General features: G+C 45.9%; 1 protein-coding gene across 2 annotated transcripts in view; it reads left to right on the top strand.

The window, feature by feature from the left end:
- Window position 1: 1 nt before the first annotated feature.
- The window catches only part of ACADSB (acyl-CoA dehydrogenase short/branched chain), a 38,062-nt gene continuing 16,417 nt past the window's right edge, over window positions 2-21,646 (top strand). The window contains exons 1-3 of one of the 2 annotated variants that reach the window (XM_043597778.1): window positions 2-286; window positions 19,109-19,268; window positions 19,484-19,584. In XM_043597778.1, coding sequence (XP_043453713.1) covers window positions 245-286; window positions 19,109-19,268; window positions 19,484-19,584 — 303 coding nt within the window. In that variant the 5' untranslated portion in view covers window positions 2-244. Of the gene's footprint in view, window positions 287-12,481; window positions 12,530-19,108; window positions 19,269-19,483; window positions 19,585-21,646 lie in introns of those variants that run through there. The other variant, XM_043597779.1, reaches the window with a different exon arrangement.

The following is a 21,646-nucleotide window of genomic DNA, read 5'->3' on the forward strand; positions in this document are numbered from 1 at the left end:
TCTTCCCGCCCCACAGCCTTGTCGAAGTCTCGCGTGAGCAGCGCTTATGGCAAAGGCGGAGAGGGAGCTGTGTGTCTCTCTTGAGGTTCCGTAGGCACTAGGGGGCGGGGCCAGGGAGGTGTGCTGGGGTGGGGGCGGGGCCTGACCCCGCCCTCAGGCCCCGCCCCTAAGCGCTGGCCCTGGGCCCCGAGGCGCTGAGAAAGGACTTCGCAGGATTGGCACAGTCGCATCTCCCGCAACACCCATGGAGGGAGCGGCGGTTCGGCTGCTGCGCGGAAGCGCGCTGGTGAGTGCGCTGGTGGCGGTCGCCCTGGGGGTCTGAGACGACCTTGGCCTCGGCGGCGGGGTCTTCTAACGGGACCCAGGAGCCCTCTCCACGTCCCGGGTCCTAGCCTCCTTCTCTCCTCCGGGTCGGTCTCAGACCCTTCACCGAGGGCCGACCTCCCACCAGGCCTCTGGGCGAGCCGGCCTCCGCTTCTGTAAGAAGGGCCGGGAGTAGCAGCTGGTGAAAAGGGGGCTGGGAGATGTTCTCGAAGCTTCTTTGAGGGAGCGGGCATTCTGCCCTGAGTCGGAGTGCCATGACTCCCAGATGTCCTTTGCAAATCTTTGGGCCCTGAGCCTCGGATCTTTAGGGGCAGTTTGCAGAGGTGCCCCCTCTCCGAGGCCAACTTTACCCAATTATTACATTTCACCACCACCCCCAAAAAGATTGTGAAAAATTGTCTCTTTCTGAGCGGTGCGTTTCCCCGTCTTCCCTAACTCAGCCCTGCTCCAGAGTTAGGAAGGGACCTCAGAGTTGGTCAGACTTCGCAACCAGTTAGAGAATTCCCTCAGCCCCTTATCTCATGACCAGGGCCAGAGCATCTCCCATGGGTGAGCTCAGCACTGCTCAGGGGAGCCCATTTCCCTCCGGCTTCCTCTACTTGAGCTGAAACCTGCCTCCCAGGAATATCCACCTGTTGTACCTAATTCCGCTCTCTGGACGGATACAAACTGTGGATTCTTTAAAAGATACTGTGTGGGGTTTTTCTCATTACATTAAATGTTTCTATTATTCAGCTTTTCCTTGGGTAGGCTTTCTAGAACCCTCTCACACTTGGATACATTTCTGTTTGTGAGAACATTTCATTAGGGACTTGACCTCTGCTTGGCTGTAGACCTTTGCATTTGCTCTAAGGAGTTAAAGGCTGTTCAGCTGCCACTTCAGTGCCATGCCCGGAGGCAGAACTCTCCTTGTGTAATTAGAGATAATTAATTCTATTTGACTGTCTTACAGACTTGAGGTATTAAGAAGATTTCTAAAGTCGTCTTAGTGTATTGTTGCAAAGAAATTAAGTCTCTATGGTACTATTTAGTACTATTTTATAATTGTTGTTTAGTAGTTTAGGAAAGACAGTTCCCAGGATTTCACAATTTGACTCTTGTGTTAGAGCCAACACAGTCTTAGACGACACGGGGTGTGGCAGGCACGTGTTCTTGGTGTTTTATTTGCGTCATTTCATTTAATTCTTAAAACTATCTTCCAGAGTACTAGCTTAATCAATCTTTTGGCTGCAGAGGCTAATGCCGGAATAGATCAAGTGACTTGCTCAGAGTGACTTGCTAGAAAGTAAGTGACAGAGCTGGTGTTCAGATTCTAGTCTGATGGGACACTTGACCTTCGTGCTCTGCTACCTTCTTCTCTTCCTTAGCCATGCCAGAGATCTCTTTTGTTTGGATTTGATGGTTTATTGTGACTGGTTGTCCTTGTTAGTTTCTAAAACTCTCTTGCATTAATCAGCTAATGTAATTGACGGGATGTTGACTATGTAGCAAGCATAGTGGTTGAGAATGTGGGGTTTGCAACCTGATTGCTTGGGTTTGAACACAGGCTCTGTCACTCCCTAGCAGTGTTGGACAGGTTATTGAATCTCTGTGGATCTTAGTTTCTCGATCTGTAATATGGGGAGAATAATGGTACCTATCTATAGGGGGATGTGAGGCACTTAAAATAGTGCCTGGCATAGAGTCAGCTGTCATTAAATGTCAGCTTTTATTGCCATGCGTGAGACATTGGGTAGTATGGCAGATACAATAAAGACCATGAACACTGACCTTTAAGAAGTGTATCTTTTAGTGGGGAAGTTAGAACTATATCCAACTAATCTGCTATGTAGGTGGCGTACAAATCCCAACGGGTCCACAGTCTGCCTGTGGGCTCAGAGGAGGGAGCGGTATACAGGACCATTAGGGGAGAGACAGCCTCTCCCAGAGCTGGGTTTAGATTTTAGGGGAAAAAGAGAATTGGGGAAGACACAGCAACGAAAGGGCCTGGGGAATTTTAAGGAATTTTGGAGTTTATCTTTTAAGTTGTTGAGGGGCCTTTGAAGGTTTTGAGCTTTGGAGGTACATAGTCAGCTATAATCTAGTGTTATTGCTGTCATAGCAAGTGGTACGGAGGGTAGAGAATTGCAAATTAGGGCTAATTTTGGTCCCTGATATCAAAGACAAATGGAAAGCCAGATTTTAGTGAGAATTTTCTATAGACCAGGGACAGCATCTTACATCCACCACCCTGTACACTGTTCCTATTAAGCAAGTCTTAGTGGCTTCATTTCACAGCTGAGGAACTGGGGGGGTGGGAGGGGGAGGACGGTATTCAAGGTGCTGTTGTCACACAACAGTCAGGTCACAGCTTGGGCACTCAGCCATGCCTGCCTTCTCAGAAGGGCTCTCTTATCCCTGCACGTGCGTTAGAACTAACATGTCCATTTTGTTGGGGCAACCTGGTTTGTGAGGAATTGACCAAGTCTACCTGTGGTTCCAAAGCATTTTAGGCACCTTGATGTTTTTCAAGGGATCGTTTTAAAAACGTATTTTTGAGGCGATTCCGTGTTCAGTTAATTCTATAAAGGATTTCTAGACTTTCTAGGACTTCTAGAAACAGGCCTTGGAATCCGAGCACCGGAGTTTGAATCCTGCCTACCACCTCTTAGTGTGATGACCTGAACAAAACGAAAAGGATTCATTCTGCTTTAGACTTCAGACTTCTAAAAGTGTGAATTGAACTTCTAACTGGAAGCATTTTGGAAGCTGAGCAGGAAAGGGATCTGGCAACTAGCCAAAAAAAATGGGAGCAGAAACTAACAGAAAAATCAGATATAGGTCTGAGCCTTTGGAGTACATTACAGACCATGTGGGGTGAATGCTGAAGACAGGCAAAGTCAAGACGAGAATTAATGTGGGATATCCCTTAGAGGAGGATTTGTGACAAATGCACTTTATTCAGAGTAAGAGCAAAAGCACAAGCACAGCTCGTGCCACGTAAAGAAAACAACCCAAAGGGAGCAGAGGCGAGATGGAACTCAGGACCAGCTTATGGAGATGCTGGAATGCACGTTGAGGCAGGGTGTGAACTGGGTCTCTTTAAGGCTAGAGAACTGCCTTAGGTTCGTAGGCTCCCTTCCCCCCTCTTACTATCCACCTGTCCCTGCAGGCATTTTAAGCGTGCAACTCCTGGTCTGGAAGTCAGGTCTCTTGATTCTGGTTTAACTGTTCTTTCTGCTACCCAGCCTGGTTTCCCTGAAAAGGAGGGAAATTCCCAGTAGCTGATAAGGTGTTGGACCCGAGTTAATGGCACAATTAAAAATTTTTAAGTTCGTTGATAATCCCACCCTGTAAGATTTCTTTGGAAATAGAGGCCGTTTTGGAAAGAGAACTTGTTGACCTGGCCAACAGGTCTCCTTTGTGCTGATTTCCCAGCACTGTGCCCTGTCTTGGTTTATTTCACCCACTCCTGAGACAGTCTCTGTCTATTCTCCTAGAAAGCGGTGGCATTGTTAGGAACCTTTAGATGCTGGAGGAGGCGGAGACCGATGGAAAGGAAAGGTTACCTTTTTAGTAGTTCTGGAGAACGCCTGGAACCGAAGCTGCTGTTTTTGGAGAAAGCAAGCAGAGGTTGAAGAGGTTCTGGTGTAGAAGCTTTGGCTCGGGGATAGGAAGGCAAAGAAAGGATCAATTTAAAATCTCAAATGAGATATGTAGTACTTAGGGGCGCCTGGGTGGCGCAGTGGGTTAAGCGTCCGACTTCAGCCAGGTCACGATCTCGCGAGATCTCGCGTGATCTCGCGAGATCTCGCGTGATCTCGCGAGATCTCGCGTGAGTTCGAGCCCCGCGTCGGGCTCTGGGCTGATGGCTCGGAGCCTGGAGCCTGTTTCCGACTCTGTGTCTCCCTCTCTCTCTGCCCCTCCCCCGTTCATGCTCTGTCTCTCTCTGTCCCAAAAATAAATAAATGTTGAGATATGTAGTACTTAAATGAGATCTTAAAATAAATATCCTAGGGGCGCCTGGGTGGCGCAGTCGGTTAAGTGTCCGACTTCAGCCAGGTCACGATCTCGCGGTCCGTGAGTTCGAGCCCCGCGTCGGGCTCTGGGCTGATGGCTCGGAGCCTGGAGCCTGTTTCCGACTCTGTGTCTCCCTCTCTCTCTGCCCCTCCCCCGTTCATGCTCTGTCTCTCTCTGTCCCAAAAATAAATAAACGTTGAGATATGTAGTACTTAAATGAGATCTTAAAATAAATATCCTAGGGGCGCCTGGGTGGCGCAGTCGGTTAAGTGTCCGACTTCAGCCAGGTCACGATCTCGCGGTCCGTGAGTTCGAGCCCCGCGTCGGGCTCTGGGCTGATGGCTCAGAGCCTGGAGCCTGTTTCCGATTCTGTGTCTCCCTCTCTCTCTGCCCCTCCCCCGTTCATGCTCTGTCTCTCTCTGTCCCAAAAATAAATAAACGTTGAAAAAAAAATTTTTTTTTTTAAATAAATAAAAATAAATAAATAAATATCCTGGAGTTAGTTGGAATTCTCTAAGAGGTCTGCGTAGAGGAAGACGGGAGTCCTTGAGTTGTTACAAAGTGGAGAAGAAACATTGCATCATCTGCTGTCCTGAAGAATTGTTTTATAACCATTACTGACACAGTGGCATTAATAAGCAAATCCTCTTACCTCCGCGTCTTCTCACATTTTGCTGTAAAGGAAACTAGCTGTCTTGGAAGGATTCTCCCTCCGCCTACCACAGAGCCTGAGAAAAATGTGGCCAGCTGATTACATAATAGGGCCCTCTCTGTGTTAACGATTGTCCCATAAACCTGCAGAACTGTTTATATACCATGTTGCTCCGTCTACCCCAAGGAGCATCAAAACATCACAAAAATCACCGTTCTTGTTTTGATTAGGTTAATTAACAAGCAGTGAGCATAATTAAACACCTTGGCATTTAACCTTGAGCTCCTATTTATTATACGAGACCTTGGCACGGAGGACCTGCCCCTCTTCACTCCTACTTCCTGCTGGAAAACTTCTTAAATTGACATGTTTTAGAAACAGGTACAAATGATAAGAGGTTCAATGTTCAAATGTCTATTCGTTAAATTCTTTTGAGTGTTGACATAATCTTCATAAGCCATGTGAATTTCTGTCATGGTAAAGCTATAACATTTGGTTTCTCTAATTTTAAAGTAATTTGCTTAATTTAATTTGGGGGGGAGGGCACTAGAATTTTTTAAAATGTTATTTTCAGTAGATAATTGTAGGTTCTCATGCAGTTGTTAGAAGTAACACAAAGAGATCCTACATACTCCTTTTTTCTTTTTTTTTTTAGAGTGTGTGTGTGCAAGTGGAGGAATGGCAGAGAGAGAGAGAGAGAGAGAGAGAGAGAGAGAGAGAATCTTAAGCAGGCTCCATGGCCCATCGCAGAGCCCAATGTAGGGCTCGATCTTACAACCTTGAGATCATGACCTGAGCTGAAATCAAGAGTCAGACAGTAACTGACTGAGCCCCCAGGCACCCCTGCATACTCTTTATCCAATTTGTCCTAGTGGTGACACCTTATAAAAACTACAGTATAGTATCACAACCAAGATGTTAACATTGAGACAATCCATCACACTTACTCAGATATCTCCAGTTTTACATGTAATTTATATATTTTGTCCTGTGCAGTTTTAATCACGCGTATGTTTGGGTATCCACAACCACAGCCAAGCTACGAGACACTTTCATCCTCACAAAGATCCTTTGTGTTACCTTTGTTTAACCACAGGACATCCCTTAAGTCCCTGTAACTTAGTGGTTCTGTTTTCCATCTGTATACTTGTATCATTTCAAGAATGTTAGATAAATGAAATCATCGATTTATAACCTTTGGGATTGGCTTTTTGCATTCAGCATAATAGTCCTGAGATTCGAACAGGTTATTGCCAAGCTGTTGTCGACATGGAGAGCTTGCTTCTTTCATTGCTGAGCGATATTCCATTTTTCCAGACTGAAAAACTTTTCCTCTGCCCTCTTGGGTTCTGTAGCTGGAGTCTGGAAATTAAACTGACAGAAGACATTAACTCAAGGAAAAGGTTTATTTCGTATGAGTAGGGGAGCCAACAGAAGAACTAGCTGGCTCTTTCAAAGGTTAGTTAAAGATTTCATATCTTAGGGAAAAGGAAAGGAGCAGAAACTGATCCTAAGAGAAAAACAAATAGGGTTCTTTTAGGAAAGACAGATGAGTTTTTAGGAGAACAGACAAGAGATAAGAAAGTTGGTGATGATATTTGTCTCTACAAGTATTGGTGGTCTTTCCATAAAACTCCCCCAAGAGAGGATTTCTGGCACCCTCCTTTCCCCAAAGTTACTGCTTTGAGCCAGATCAGGGAACCTCCAAGAAGACTTTTTCCCGCATTTGTTGAATCTCAGATGTCTTCAGATTAAAACAATCTTTCTGCCAGCCCTGGGGTTCCAAGTGGGTCCCCATGCCATGAGCGGTATACCATTGGGTGCTTAACCAATCATCCAATGGAAGACGTGGTTGTTTCCAGTTGACTATTATGAATAAAGCTGCTGTATACATTGGTGTGCAGGTTTTTGTTTGAACTTAAATGTTCATTTCTTTAAAAAAAAAATTTTTTTTAAACATTTATTTATTTTTGAGAGACAGACAGAGTATGAGCAGGGGAGGGGGAGAGAGAGAGGGAGACACCAGAATTCAAAGCAGGCTCCAGGCTCCAAGCCATCAGCACAGAGCCCGACACGGGGCTGGAACTCACAAACTGCGAGATCATGACCTGGGCCGAAGTCCAGGAGCCCACCCAGGTGCCCCCTTAAATGTTCATGTCTTAAGTAAATAGTGAAGAACACAGTTGTGGTAATTGCATGATCGGAAAAAACTTGCTGAACAGGTTTCCAGAGTGGCTGTGTCATTTCACGTTCCTAACAGCAGTGTACGGACATCCAGTTTATCCCCATCCTTACTGTTAGGATGTCCTTGGAACCACAGTAGAGGGGACGGCCATCTTGCCAGTGCAACCCAACGAAAAGCCCCTAGTAGCTTGCCAGAACGAGTTGGAGGTCAACCAATCACCGAGCGACACCACGCCCTGACGCGAAAAAGGCCCACCCAGACCTAAACCTGGAACCGCTTCAGCTTAAAAACCCCACCCTACCACACCTGGGCACGACTTCCCTGACTCCTCTCTCCCTCTCTCCCTCTCTCCCTCTCCCAGAGTCACGGAACCTCACCCGAGACCTTAGTTCCCAAATAAAGCCTTTGACGGCTAAAATTTTTTAGCCTCTGACTCCTATCTTTACCCTGCCTTACGCCTGACCCTAACACTTACCATCAGCTGGTGTTGTTGTTAGGGTTTTTATTTTAACCATTCTGATTATATCTCACTGTGCTGATGTACCTTTAAAATACTTTTTAGTTCCCAGCAGAATCGGAGAGTGGGATATTCTGATTTGTTGACAGTTAAAAAGATCCTTCTTTTAGTTTTACACATGTTTAATTGTATCATAAAATAATCTTATTTTACCCTTTCTTGATCTGTGAAGTTGAGTCAATGCTGTTAGAAAACCAGAAGCTAGGGGCGCCTGGGTGGCTCAGTCGGTTAAGCGTCCGACTTCGGCTCAGGTCGTGATCTCGCGGTCCGTGGGTTCGAGCCCCGCGTCGGGCTCTGTGCTGACAGCTCAGAGCCTGGAGCCTGTTTCGGATTCTGTGTCTCCCTCTCTCTCTGCCCCTCCCCCGTTCATGCTCTGTCTCTCTCTGTCTCAAAAATAAATAAACGTTGAAAAAAAAATTTAAAAAAAGAAAGAAAAGAAAACCAGAGGCTAAAAATGATGTCCCTTAGGTTAAGGGCCACACAGCAGTAAGCCAAGACTTAATACCTAACTTAACTGTAGTTTTCAACACCCCCCACACACCCCCCACACACCCCCACTCCCCCACCAGCCAACCAGGAATGTAGTCTTTAACAGGTCAACTTGGAATTTCTTGGTCCAACTAAGAAATTTACTGATAGACCCTTTCAGCTCCCCTTAGGAGGGAGGTCAGCCTTGCCTAAACAGTACATTCCTTGTTAATAAATTACTTTTCTTTTTAAATGCTTTCTCTGCTTTTAAAAGCCTTTCTTTTATTTATCCCAGTGGCACTCCCCCTTGCTAGATGGGATGCTGCCTAATTCATGAATCATTGAATGAAGCCAGTTAGATCTTTAAATTTACTTGGTTAAATTTTTTTAACACAAAAAGGACAAGAAAGTTACCATCAAAATCTGCTTACCCAGGGTGAGCACCCTAATTATTTAGCTGTAGAATTAATACATGATTTTAATGGACTTGTATGTCAAAAAGGACTTAGTACCTGGCTGGCTCAGTCACTAGAGCATGCCACTTTTTTTTTTTTTTTTTAAATGATCGTTGGTTTGTTTGTTTTGAGAGGGAGAAAGACAGAGCATGAGTAGGGAAGGGGCAGAGAGAGAGGGAGACACAGGATCCAAAGCAGGCTCCAAGCTCTGAGCTGTGAGCACAGACCCTGACGCAGTGACCTGTGAGGGAGGTCGAGAAGTGGGCTGGATGAGGATGGGGCATCGTTCAAAAGCTTTTTTGAACCTTGTTATTGTTCAACACAAAAAAAAACTGTTTAAAGCCAAACACACTGGGGGCAGACGTGGCAGGGAGAGCAGGGATGCTCATTCGTGGATCATTACCATAGACAAGTGAGTGGTTAGGCTTTTGAAAGGTTGCATTAAGAGGAGTTGAGTTTTTACTTTCCAAGTCATGCGTGTTAAACCAGATTCCAGCCCAGGCTACACATGAGAATCATCTGGGAGAGCTTTCTAGAAATACAGAAGCCCAAGTTTCATCTTGAGCCCGTTGAATCAGTCTTCATTGGTATGGCTCTCTCTTTTTTTTGCTATCTCAGGGGCAACTCGACCCTAGTGGAGTTGGTGAATGTTCCCAGAATTGACCAGTTTCTTTAGTTTAATTACGTGCAACTATATTTGACAGGTTCCCAAGAAAGCCATAAAGTTGTTCTGCAGTATGATTTATCTAAAACCGAACGTAGCATTTTAAAGGCAAGCCTACTTCAAAAATCCAGAGCGTACATGGATTACACATCACATACTTTAAAAAGTCGTAACATTAACATTTCATCAGTAAATATTTCTAATACACAAGAAAGTGCAGGAAAACTGGCACCCATATGCCCACAACCCACTTTTCCTATAGTTTTGGAGGTTTGTTTATCTGTTTAAAAGTTTATTTTGGGGGTGCCTGGGTGGCTCAGTCGGTTCAGCATCCTTCTTTGGCTCAGGTCATGATATCGCAGTTTGTGAGTTCGAGCCCCTCTCTGTGGTGACAGCTCGGAGCCTGGAGCCTGCTTCAGATTCTGTGTCTCCCTCGCTCTCTGCCCCTCCCCCACTCACGCTCTATGTCTCTCAAAAAATAAACATTAAAAAAATTTTTTTAATAAATGTTTATCTTTGAGGGGGAAGTATAGGGGCAGGGGCGGAGGGTGGGGAGGACAGAGGATCTGAAGCAGGCTCTATGCTGACAGCAGACGGCCCCACACAGGGCTCGAACTCACAAACTGTGAGATCATGACCTGAGCCAAAGTCAGCTGGTTAACCGACTGAGCCACCCATTTGTTTTTTCAAGAAGTGAAACAAACATTTGACAAAAACGGTGCCATTTCCACCTTCTCCACAGAGGGAACATAATCCTGACGCTGATGTGTATGCGTCTTGTTGATGTTTTTAAAACTTTTACTGCATCCGTGTGTTTCCATGAGAATATATACTATCATTTGGTGTGTTTTTAGAGTATACATAAATGCTATCATCCCAAACAAATCCTTTTTGCAAATTGCTTTTTTAACTCACTATGATATTTCCAAGATTTATCCATGTTGCTATATGTAGCTCCCTAGTTCATTTTAACTGCTGTAAGCTATCCCATTGAATTATAGAGGAGGAGAAAATATTTTTCACTCTACCCTTATAGGTTCTTGGCTGAGATCCCTGTGTAATAAAAGACAGGTTAACAGGGAAAGACAAGCAAAGAAACAAACAAATTTAATAACTTGGATACCTTCTGTATAAATGGGAGACACCCAGGGAGACTGAGTAACCCCGAAATGGCCCAAGCCACCATCACTTTAAATACTGTTACCAGCTAAATACAAAAGTGGGAGGGAGGGACGTGCAGTTGTGGGAGGTTGCCAGGAAAAGCACCAGTAAACAAGAGTGGGGCAGTTATGCAGATTTAAGCCCTCCCCTTTTCCCTGCATAAGTTTCTAGGGACTTAGTCATCCCACTCTTCCTGGTACAGAGAGGAAGACACCCTTTCACTTGAAGATCTCCCTTTTAATGTAGCCAAATGTCTCGTACAAAAGGGTTTTGTCTACTCAGTTTTGAGACATTCTCTTATGTCTGCTATTTCTGAAAAAGAGCCAGCTCAGGGGGGCGCCTGGGTGGTCAGCCGGTTGGGCGTCTGACTTCGGCTCAGGTCGTGATCTAGGGGTCTGTGAGTTGGAGCCCCGCCTCGGACTCTGTGCTGACAGCTTGCTCAGAGCCTGGATCCTGCTTCGGAATCTGTGTTTCCTCTCTCTCTGCCCCTCCCCTGCTCTTGCTCTGTCTGCCTCTGTTTCTCAATCGTAAGTACACATTGAAAAAAAAAAAAAAATAGCCAGCTCAAGATCATCCTTAGGTCAGAGAGGCATATTTTGTGACGGCAAATTCTTTTCCACTTCAGAATCAGTACCCCACAACTTATGCATTCCTTTGTTGACAGATAATTGGATGTTTAATTCTTCACCTTTATAACTGTCACTGCGTTGCTTGCAAGCTTATCCTCATGTGTATGAGCTAACAGGGAATTGCTGGGCCTTAATGTGTGTCTTGATCTTTATTGTGATTTCTTATACCTGTTTTTACACTCGACCTACAGAGTTGAAGAGTTTCTTCGCACCCCTCCCCCCACCTTGTTAAAGAAAAATTATTCATGACCCTTGTTAAAGATGATGAAGAAGACTTTATCCAAGAAGGGACTACCGCAGGGGCGCCTGGGTGGCTCAGTCGGTCAAGCATTTGACTTCAGCTCTGGTCATGATCTCACAGTTTCCTGAATTCAGGCCCTGCCTCAGGCTGTCTGCTGTCAGCACAGAGCCCGCTTTGGATCCTGTCTCCCTCTCTCTCTTCCCCTCTCCGACTTTGTCTCTCTCTCAACAATAAATAAAAACATTAAGAAATAATTTCAGAATAAAAAAGGGCCTACATTGGATTTTGCGGTAGGGAGGGGAGATCAAGCCCAGTTCCAAATACAGCAAGGACAAGTAGAGTGGGAGTCAGCAGATGCAAAATCACTGAGAAACATTACAGGCAAGTGGGATTCTTTTGTGGGGGCAAGGGGGCAGACCACCCAAGGTGGGCCACTTTGGCATGAACGTTAGTGTGAGTTAAAAGCAACCAAAACCTGGCGGGTTCAGGTAAAGCTCTATACTTCCCCCTTACCTGCCTGCTTATACCAAGAAGAAAGCTATTAACGGAGATTTCTCTTTACCTAAGAAACTCACCTGCATGATTGGGTGACCTCCAGACATCTTTCCCCTTCCTGCTTATGGCCTTGTCCCTTCTGTACGCTCAGATGTCTACCCCGTCCTTGGCTCATAAAAGCATCACGTCGCCTGACTGTCTTTGGAATTTCCAGGTCTGTGTGGATTCAACTGGACTTTCTCCTGTTAATCCTTCCCATCTCAGTTTGATTCTTAGTCCAGCTAGAAGGACCATGAAGGTTAGAAGAAATGCTCCCTCCCTGACACTTGGTAGAGTCACACTCGCCAGCCAGCGAGGATTCTTGCTGGAGGCATGCTGTAGTGATCAGATACTGAGGGTGGGTGTTTTCACTAACCTGACCCGGCAGGATTCTTGCTAAAACTGGACTCAGCGGACCAAGGACAGCGCCCAAGGTCAGGGCCTAGTTGGAATGGACTCAGAGGAGCAGACACCTGTTTGGTTAAGGAGAGAGCCTTTGTCAGACTTCCCCAACAAAGTGAGAGAGAAGCTAAAACAGGAGACCGAGGAAAAACTGACCAGAAGGAACGGGAAGACAATGAGAGGGGAGCATTGGGAAGGAGGAGTGTGTGCTCACCTGAACTGAATCTGCTGGCAGCAAGGAAGTTGAAGCCTGGAGAGCATAGAGATGTTGGTGGAGGGCCTCCAGGGAGAGGTGCCGGTGAGCGGTGGGGGCACTGAGGACTGAGGAGGCAAGGGCAAGTAGGTAGGGGAAGGGGGGGGGGGATGGTACTCCAGGTGGATTCGAGCAGGGAGAAATGGAAAAATGTGAGAAGACAAACGTGATGGCTAAGGATCCCGTGAAGGTGGGGAGGGGTGGGATCCAGAGAGAGGTAGGGGGACGGGCCTTTCTTAAGAGGAGGGACAGCATTTACATTGTAAGAGGAAGAAAGGACAGGAGGGGTGGCCCATGCAGGGCCCCGAGTGGATTGGGTGGTGGGAAGTTGAGGTGTTTACTGTTTGTTGGCATTAATTTTTCTGGTAAAAGGTGAGATCGTTGGCTGACGGTGAGGGGCAGAGCTTGTGCGTGTCGAGGGAGGGTGGTGGTGGTGAGAGAATGTCATCGTTTCAGAGAACGGGAAAGGGCCTAAGTGGAGGTAGGTGACTATGAATTTAGTTTTGGATGAGGCCACACGTGTGTCTGTGTCCTCTGTGCCCTGGATGCCAGTGCAGAGAGGTAGCTCGCTGGAGCCATTCTTGGCTCGAGTTGTGATGGGAAGTGCAGTGCAGTAGATTGGGGAAGAAGTGGATGACGAGAAGTGGGGAAGAAGAGGTGCATCACGAGGAATTTGGGGGTGATGCAACCACTGTATGGCGAGCGGCAGTGGTGAGCACAGAGCTCTGTGCATCTGGCCAAACCCAGTGAACTGTATACTACAAAAAGTACATTTTACCAGGGGCACCTGGGTGGCTCAGTTGGTTAAGCGTTCGACTTTGGCTCAGGTCCTGATCTCGCAGTCTAGGAGTTTGAGCCCTACATCGAGCTCAGAGCCTGGGGCCTGCTTCAGATTCTGTGTCTCCCTCTCTGCCCCTCCCCTGCTCACACTCTGTCTCTCAAAAATGAATAAATGTTAGAAAAAAAATGTTTAAGTACATTTTACCTTATGTATAAAAGAAAAATTGAACCGGGCTCCTGGGAGACTCAGCCGGTTGAATGTCCGACTCTTGATATCAGCTCAGGTCATGCTCCCAGGCTCGTGGGATCGGGCCCCCTGTCGGGCTCCACACTGAACATGTTGCCTGCTTAAGATTCTCCCTCTCTGCCCTCTCTTTCTCTCCCCCCCCCCCAAATAAAAAATAAAGTAAAATTGAACTGGGTATAAGGGGAAGATGGAATGTTGCTGTGGCAAATGTATCTAACGATATTACAAGTTGTGATACTGAGGTTTATAATAAACACATGCCGGGTCTTCCTTCGGGGTTCCTGGCTCATAGCTCCCCAAACCCTGGGAATTTCCTAGGCAAGAAGAGCAAAGAGCATCTTTCATGAAAATAATTGGGATCCTGTTTGCAATTCCTGAAATAGTTTGAGAGCCTTAAAGGTGAAGTGGGTGCCTTGTTACTCATACTGGACCCTCTTCCACGGCACTTGAGTTTCTGTCAATGAGATGACTTCTAGACTGCAGCAAAGGGTGGGGGCTGGGTTCCCCGGGAGCCACTCTCGTGATGAGATGGTTGGGCCTTTCAGTTTCATACCCCCCACCCCCTCCACCAGGCTCCTGGGAGGGAAGAGGGGCTGGAGGTTGAGTTAGTGGCCAATGGCCAGTGATTGAATCAATCTGGTCTACATAATGAAGCTTCCATACAAACCCACTGGAACAGGGCTCGGAGAGCTTTCCGGTCCATGAGCACAGGGAGGTGCTGGGAGACGGGTGCCCGAGTAGAGAACACAGAAAGGTGTGCCCTTTCCCCACACCGTGCCCTGTACATCTCTCTGTGTGGCTGCTCGGGAGTTACGTTCTTTGATAATAAATCAGTAATCCAGTAAGAAAAATGTTCCTCTGAGTTCTGTGAGCTGCTCTAGAAACCTTAATGAACCCAAGGTACTAGGAACCTGCAATCTGTAGCCAGTGAGTCTGAAGCACGGGATGCCCCGGGCTTGCCAACTGCTGCGTGAAGTGGGTCGGGAGCCATCTTGTGGGACTTGAGCCCTTGACCTGTGGGGCCTGACACCGTCTCTGGGTTGGGAGAATTGCTTATTTGTGTGGGGAACACCCCCACGTGTTGGAATTGGTCCCAGAATTATTACAGGACAGTCACATCACCCCACACAGGGGGCGGGGAAAAAAGAAGCCGCAGAAACCATGTTTCGATCGCCAAAGACAAAAAGGCCTGTGCGCGAGCACAGATTTGTGTCTCGCAGTGGTCTGGGTTAGCAGTTCTGAAACTGTTGTAAGCGTGTGCTAGGTTTAAGCAAGTAAATCATCCTAGATCTCAGAGCCAAGTTTCTCACTGTCGGAAAGAAGTTACCACTAAGAAAAGAAAACTGGAATGTGAATTCCGTGGTGCTGGAATGGAATCCAAGCAGGAAAGGGCATGTCTTCTTGCACACATGCGGGAAAAAGAGCTGGGGGCACATTTGGTGGGAACCTCTTAATATAGACATTTAAGGTGCAAAGCCCTCCACGTTGCATTGGAACACTTCCTCGGGAAGAGCCTAAGCGGGGCTTCGCAGGTTCGCAAACTTCTCTCATGTGTCCTCCTTTTTACCTTTCACGAATTGTAAAAGCCCGTAGAACTGAAGCACTCTAAAAATGTTGGGAACGATATTTCATTATGCTGGAACACGATGGATATGTTCCATATATGACAGATGTAATGGATTTAGCAACAACAACAACAAAAAAAACCTACCATAACATTCCACAGTCAAGGGTTCTTCACCTTTTTGTGTGCCATAGATGAAAGGTACACAGCACTATAGTGAAATTTAATAGACCTTTTCTCAAAATGTTTTAAAATACGTAAAATATACAAGACACAAAGGAAGCCAGTTATGAGAAAAGTTATAAAGATATTTTTAATTGTGATACAGTAATACGTATTTCTTAAGATCTGCAGGGCACCTGGGTGGCTCAGTCGGTTAAGCGTCCGACTTCGGCTCAGGTCATGATCTTGTGGTTCGTGAGTTCAAGCCCCGCATCAGGCTCTGTGCTGACAGCTCAGAGCCTGGAGCCTGCTTCACATTCTGTGTCTCCCTCTTCTTTCTGCCCCTTCCCTGCTTATGCTGTGTCTCTCTCTGTCTCAAAAATAAATAAACATTAAAAAAAAATTTTTAAAAAAGATCTGGAAGCAGCTCTGTAGTTTTGAAGTAGTAAGGAGCATCAAGGTATTTGCACCAATTTATTTGATACGAAAATATCTGTAATTTCTTTTGGTGACAGAGCCACAGATAACTTGTAATTTGTTGCCTCCGTTTCATAACTGAAGGAAATGCTTTATTTCCATTAGAGGTTAGTGAGATAAAGATATAATTTCCCCCATGCAAGTTCATGGACTTTATTGTTCCATCCACAGGAGTCTACAGACCCCAGGTCTGATCATCAGTACTTCTAAGGGCAACAGAACTCTGGTCAGCCGAGTAGGAAACAGATCAGACTCATGTTACGGAAAGTATTTGGCAAGGCATAAATAACTATTATTCCATTCAAGGAGCAATTGCTGCCCTGTACAAAAAAATGTGATGATGTGGTACAATGGGTTATAACTGTGGAAAATCATTTTGATGGAGTGGACACCAAAGCCGCACAGGCTGAGGTCAACACTGAAGGGCAGGGGACAGTCGAAAATCATCATCGAAACCTTGGGCTGTGCAGTTTAAAGGCGAGGCAAGGAAATGTTTCCTTTATTAAAGACTGTCATATTAAAAGGAACTTTTCTTTTTCTGCCAAAAAGGAGAGGTAATAACGTTCAATGCTTTGGTTCCTAAGGCATTCCAATCCCTTAGCACACAGCTACTATATTTTATTATCGCATCTTCCTACGTTTGTATGCCTACTTTGTAAAGGACCTTTGCCTCTGTTGTCTTGTGAATCTAAAATAATTGCTCTGTGTCGAACACTTTGTCGGTAGCAATTTTGAGACTAAAGCGGGTCATGGTTATGTCAGCAGGAAAAAAATGGGTATTATTGTCATACCTGCTGGCTTCTTAAGTTTCTCAGTGGTGGGCTTTCTGTTCAACTCCAGTACAAAGGTGATACATTGACTCAGAGACACAAAGAACTCTGTAGGGGGTCTGGTGAAGTAAATAATCTCTTCCAGAAAGAAGAGAGGTGAGCAATGTGTTGGGGTTTTAAAATGTAACAGGCGAGTTTCATGATCATTTTGTGGAGGAGATTAGTCAGCTCATTCATTCATTCCAACATCTCTGGACGGTCCCATTACAGGACTCGCCCCCCCCCCCCCCCGCCCGCCCAACCACTGAGCAAAACATACCCTTCCACCTCCATAATTCCATTCCTTCTCCCAGCCCGTCCCTGGTGCCTGCTGTCACCGATCACACTCTCTCCTGCTCCTACTTAGCACTCTGCTGCCCTCCTCAAGCCCCTGTGCACCTCCCTTTCTCAACCCCCCTCTCCTTACCCGTGATTCTTCACCTGTGTCATCAGGAAGAAGACACCACCTCATGTATCCCCCTTCCTTCTTTCTAGTCCAAAGTTTTCCTCTCCCAACTGTGTCTTTTAATAGGAAGAAAACGTTCCGCGCAACTTCGCTAAACTATCTGCCTCCTGATTCTGAAAACAAAACAAATGAACTACAAAACTGAACCATATTTTTCTTCCATCTGGCCAATGTGTGTTTCCCCCCCTGAATCTAGAGCAGAGCACATCTGTACTTGGGCACATAATTGCAAAGATTGACCCGTATGTGGGAAAGATTAACAGTGGTTTCAAACACAGTGACTCTTGCTCCTTTTCTCTCTCACTCACTCTCCCGATTTTTACTACCCTTCTTTTTAATCCTGCAAAACTTGACTTTTTTTTTTTTTTTTTTTTTTTGGCCTGTTCCATGAGCCATATCATGCTCTCCCTTTTGCCCCACACTCTCAGGCAATTGGCAGGTGCTCAGAAAGTTCATTTTTAAATCTCACTGAGTAAAAGGAACACACTAATTCTTTTTTAAAGCAGCTTAATTGAGGTATAACTTACATACCATAACATTCACTCCTTTAAAGTGTGTAGAGCAACGGGGTGCCTGGCTGGCGCAGTTGGAAGAGCATCTGATGCTGGATCTCGAGGTCATGGGTTCGAACCCCACGTTGGGTATAGAGATTACTAAAAAATAATAAACTTTAAAAAAAAAAAGGAAAAATAAAGTGTACAACGCAATGATTGTCAGTAAATTTACAGTTACAGAATCATCACCACAATCCAATTTAGAACATTTCCATCACCCCCCAAAAGATCATTGTGCCCTTTCTTATTTTGTTTTTTAAGTAGGCTCTACACCCAGTGTGGGGCTTGAACTCATGACCCTGAGATAAAGAGTCACGCGCTCTACCAGGTAAACCAGCCAGGAGCCCATCATTGTGCCCTTTGTAACCACTGCTCCTTCTCACCCCCCAGCCCTAGGCAGCCACTGCTCTACTTTCTGTCTCTGTGGATTTGCCTTTTCTGGAAATTTCATGTAGATAGAGTCATACGATCTGTGATCTTTTGTGGCTGGCTTCTTTCACTTAGCATGTTTTTACGTTCAGGAAAAGACTGATACCTTATCTGTTTCCCTTGCAATAGAATTCTACAAAATAAAATTGGAAAGGTATGGCAAGTATTTAAAATTAGATGACTTCTTTTTTGTACAAAATTGGAGCAAATCCGTTGTTTAAGCAGAATTGGCACGTTTGAAGGATTTGGGCCACTGCGGCAGGGAGATACACGAATGGCAAGAAAAGCCAGCCTTGCGGGTTAACTCTGTTACTACTGCCACAACCACCTCTGGTAGGACCCCCACTGCTGTGTTCTTAGGGGCCCGAGTAGAAATAGTCATCACTGTTTATTGAGCTCTTACTATATGGCAGCTGCTATGCTAAACCCTTCATGCAGATTGTCTCATGAAGCCTCACAAAACCCAAGGGACTATTATCTACATTTTGCAGGGAAGGAAACAGCCTCAGAGGTTTTAACTGAGGCTGAAATCACTTGCCCAAGACCACATAGCTGGTAAATACCAGATGCTGGGTTTGAAACTTGTCCAGTCCTTGCAGACTATAGAGCCCATTTTCTTAACCCTTATGCCACATTGTCTCTTACTAATGAGAAACTGACAAAACAAAAGTAGCCTCAGGAATCAAGAGGCTGGCTTCTGCAGCCAGCAGGGCAGGGGACTCTCCTCCCCCACCCCTGCTCTGTTGCCCTGTGCAACCCACCCCACTCGAGAATGCGCTGGTCACCCAGTAGTGCTTTTGTTTTCAGGTTTCCCCTTTAACGAAGTCCGTGGAATGCAACATTTTAAGAATGAGTTCCACCTACAAAGTTCTGTTTTCTTGAAGGTAAAAGGTAATCATCCGGGAAATTGCTTTAGTTAGAAGAGCTCATCGCTGGTTAAGGACACACACGTTAAACCAACTTGGGTTTTGGGTCCCAAGACTGTGAATTTTAAAATGCGCCAGCTCGCGTTCCCCTTCTTTGGTGACGCAAGAGAGGAGAGTGGGTTATAAAGTCATTCCCGAAGAAACTGATGTTCAGATACTTTTCTTTACCTTGTGTGTGTTCCCTGTTCCACGGGGGGACCGGTCCTACAGCTAAGAAGACATGTCCCAACTTGCCTGTCTTCTTGGAAAACTCCTCCCCGTGTCCTGAAATCTTCCCAGTCAGCAGCTCTGCTCGGTGTAACGGATCATGGGCCATCCTGCGCCCCTCTGCAGATGTTTACAGAGGAGGAGATGATGATTAAGAACACAGGTGAGTAGACGGCTCACTTTCACCTCCGGACCCCTCTGGTCACCAGTTGGGTCCCTGGTGTGAAATTCCGTGATGTGCCTGGGGGATGTGTGCACCTCAGTTTGTGAATGCAATTTTTTCCCCATGAATTTAAAACATTTTTTTTGAAAACAGTGAAACCTGCTATATTAAGTAGAATAAAGACGTTATCAGTATTGTTTTTTTTTCCCCTACAGTTAAAAAATTTGCCCAGGAACAGATTGCTCCTCTGGTTTCAACGATGGATGAAAATTCAAAAATGGAGGAATCAGTAATACAAGGATTATTTCAGCAAGGGGTACATACTTTGTAATTCTTCCCATTTCAAACTTTAAAAATACTGTACTTTCCAGCATTCAAATGTAGGCATGCTTTTAAATTTAGGGACTTTAATGATGGCATAACGAAGTCTTCATTTCCTAGTCAGGATTATCTGTGTTCTCATTCATTCATCCATTTATTTTTAAATGTTTATTTATTAGAGAGCATGATTGGAGAAGGAGAGGAGAGAGAGGGAGAGAGAGAGTCCCAAGCAGGCCGCACACTGTCAGCACACAGAGAGCCCGACGCGGGGCCCGATCTCCTGACCGTGACACAATCGTGACCTGAGCCGCAATCCAGAGTCGGATGCTTAACCGACTGAGCCATCTAGGCGCCCCTGTATGTTCTCTTTTAGATTGAGGTCCTAGTTAAAGATTTTCTTTTAATTGATTTAACATTTGAAATTGGAAATCCTGTACTTCTTAAGTAAAGGGCTTAGAAGCAAGTGAGAGTGATTTCTTTGGACCTGTGGTACTCAACTAGAGGCCGTTTTGTCCCTCAAGAGATATTTGGCAGGGTCTGGAGACGTTTTTGGTTGCCACAGCTAGGGGTGCCACTGACAACTGGTGGGATAGAGGCCAGGGATGCTGCTAAACATCGTACTGTGTACAGGACAGCTGCGTGACAAAGAATCATCCAGCTCGGTAATGCCCAAGATTAAGAAGCCAACTTTAGTTAGTGAAACTTCATAGTCAAGTGTATATTCTACCTGAGTCCCTCTGTCTGTACATGGTAAACTTAGAAGTTCAGGTGATATCTGAATTCCACATTAACCAGGGAAACCGATTTCCAGATTTCAAGTCACGTAGTCCTTTGATGGAAGCCCAGGATACAGAGCAGATAAAAGTAGAATTGTTTTGGGGCGCCTGGGTGGCTCAGTCAGCTGAGCTTCTGACTTCAGCTCAGGTCATGATCTCGTAGTTTGTGAGTTCAAGCCCTGTGTCGGGCTCTGTGCTGACAGCTCAGAGCCTGGAGCCTGCTTCGGGTTCTGTGTCTCCCTCTCGCTCTCTGCCCCTCCCCCACTCACACTCCATCTCTGTCTCTCTCTCAAAAATCAATAAACTTGAAAAAAAAAAAAAGGTAGAATTGTTTAGGCTGTGGGTTTATCAGCATGGGGGTTCCAAGGAGAACATTTTCAGAATCACTGCACTGTCATCTCTCCCTCTCCATAGGCGTGAAGCAATAATTCATTTTTCATTTTGAATACTAGGGATATCCCAGAACTGGTAGCTCCTATTCAGAGCCGTTGGCTAAATCTGGTGTGTTGATCCTGTTTGAAAAATAGCCTTTCTCGCCGAACCTAAATAGTTTTGCTTCTTCCCGGTTTTAAAGAGACCAGCTTTTTAGGGGCGCCTGGGTGGCGCAGTCGGTTAAGCGTCCGACTTCAGCCAGGTCACGATCTCGCGGTCCGTGAGTTCGAGCCCCGCGTCAGGCTCTGGGCTGATGGCTCAGAGCCTGGAGCCTGTTTCCGATTCTGTGTCTCCCTCTCTCTCTGCCCCTCCCCCGTTCATGCTCTGTCTCTCTCTGTCCCAAAAATAAATAAACGTTGGGGAAAAAAAAAAAAGAGAGAGACCAGCTTTTTAATATCATACATAGTAGTGATTTTTCCACCTTTCTTTAAAGCAGTGAAACGTCTGGGAAAATGGAATCTTCTCTGGAGTCCCAGCGGGTCAGATAGCATCCGTGAATCCAGTTTTTTGGGCAGGCTTCGTCTCCACTGTCTGCAGAACCTCTAAGCTGCTCTGAGGAGTCTTACTTAGTGTTTGCTCCACAGTTTGGACTCCGCTCTCCCCACCAGAGAGTTCTCGCTGGCTGGGTTCGCTGTGGCCCCACGGCCTGCTCTTCCTTAGGTGGAGCGCCACCTGGAGGCTCTGCTTGGCTGCACACATCCTGCACCGGCCATTCTCAGCCTCCTCTCGTCCCCGTGCTGTGGTCACCTACCGTAATAGCTGACAAGTACGGTATTTCCAGTACTTGTAGGGAAATACTTTACAGTAGGGAAAATCGGTGCCTTTTTTGGAGAAGCAGTGTCTCTGACA

Source organism: Prionailurus bengalensis, chromosome D2 (assembly GCF_016509475.1).
Source record: "Prionailurus bengalensis isolate Pbe53 chromosome D2, Fcat_Pben_1.1_paternal_pri, whole genome shotgun sequence".
Classification (NCBI taxonomy): domain Eukaryota; kingdom Metazoa; phylum Chordata; class Mammalia; order Carnivora; family Felidae; genus Prionailurus; species Prionailurus bengalensis.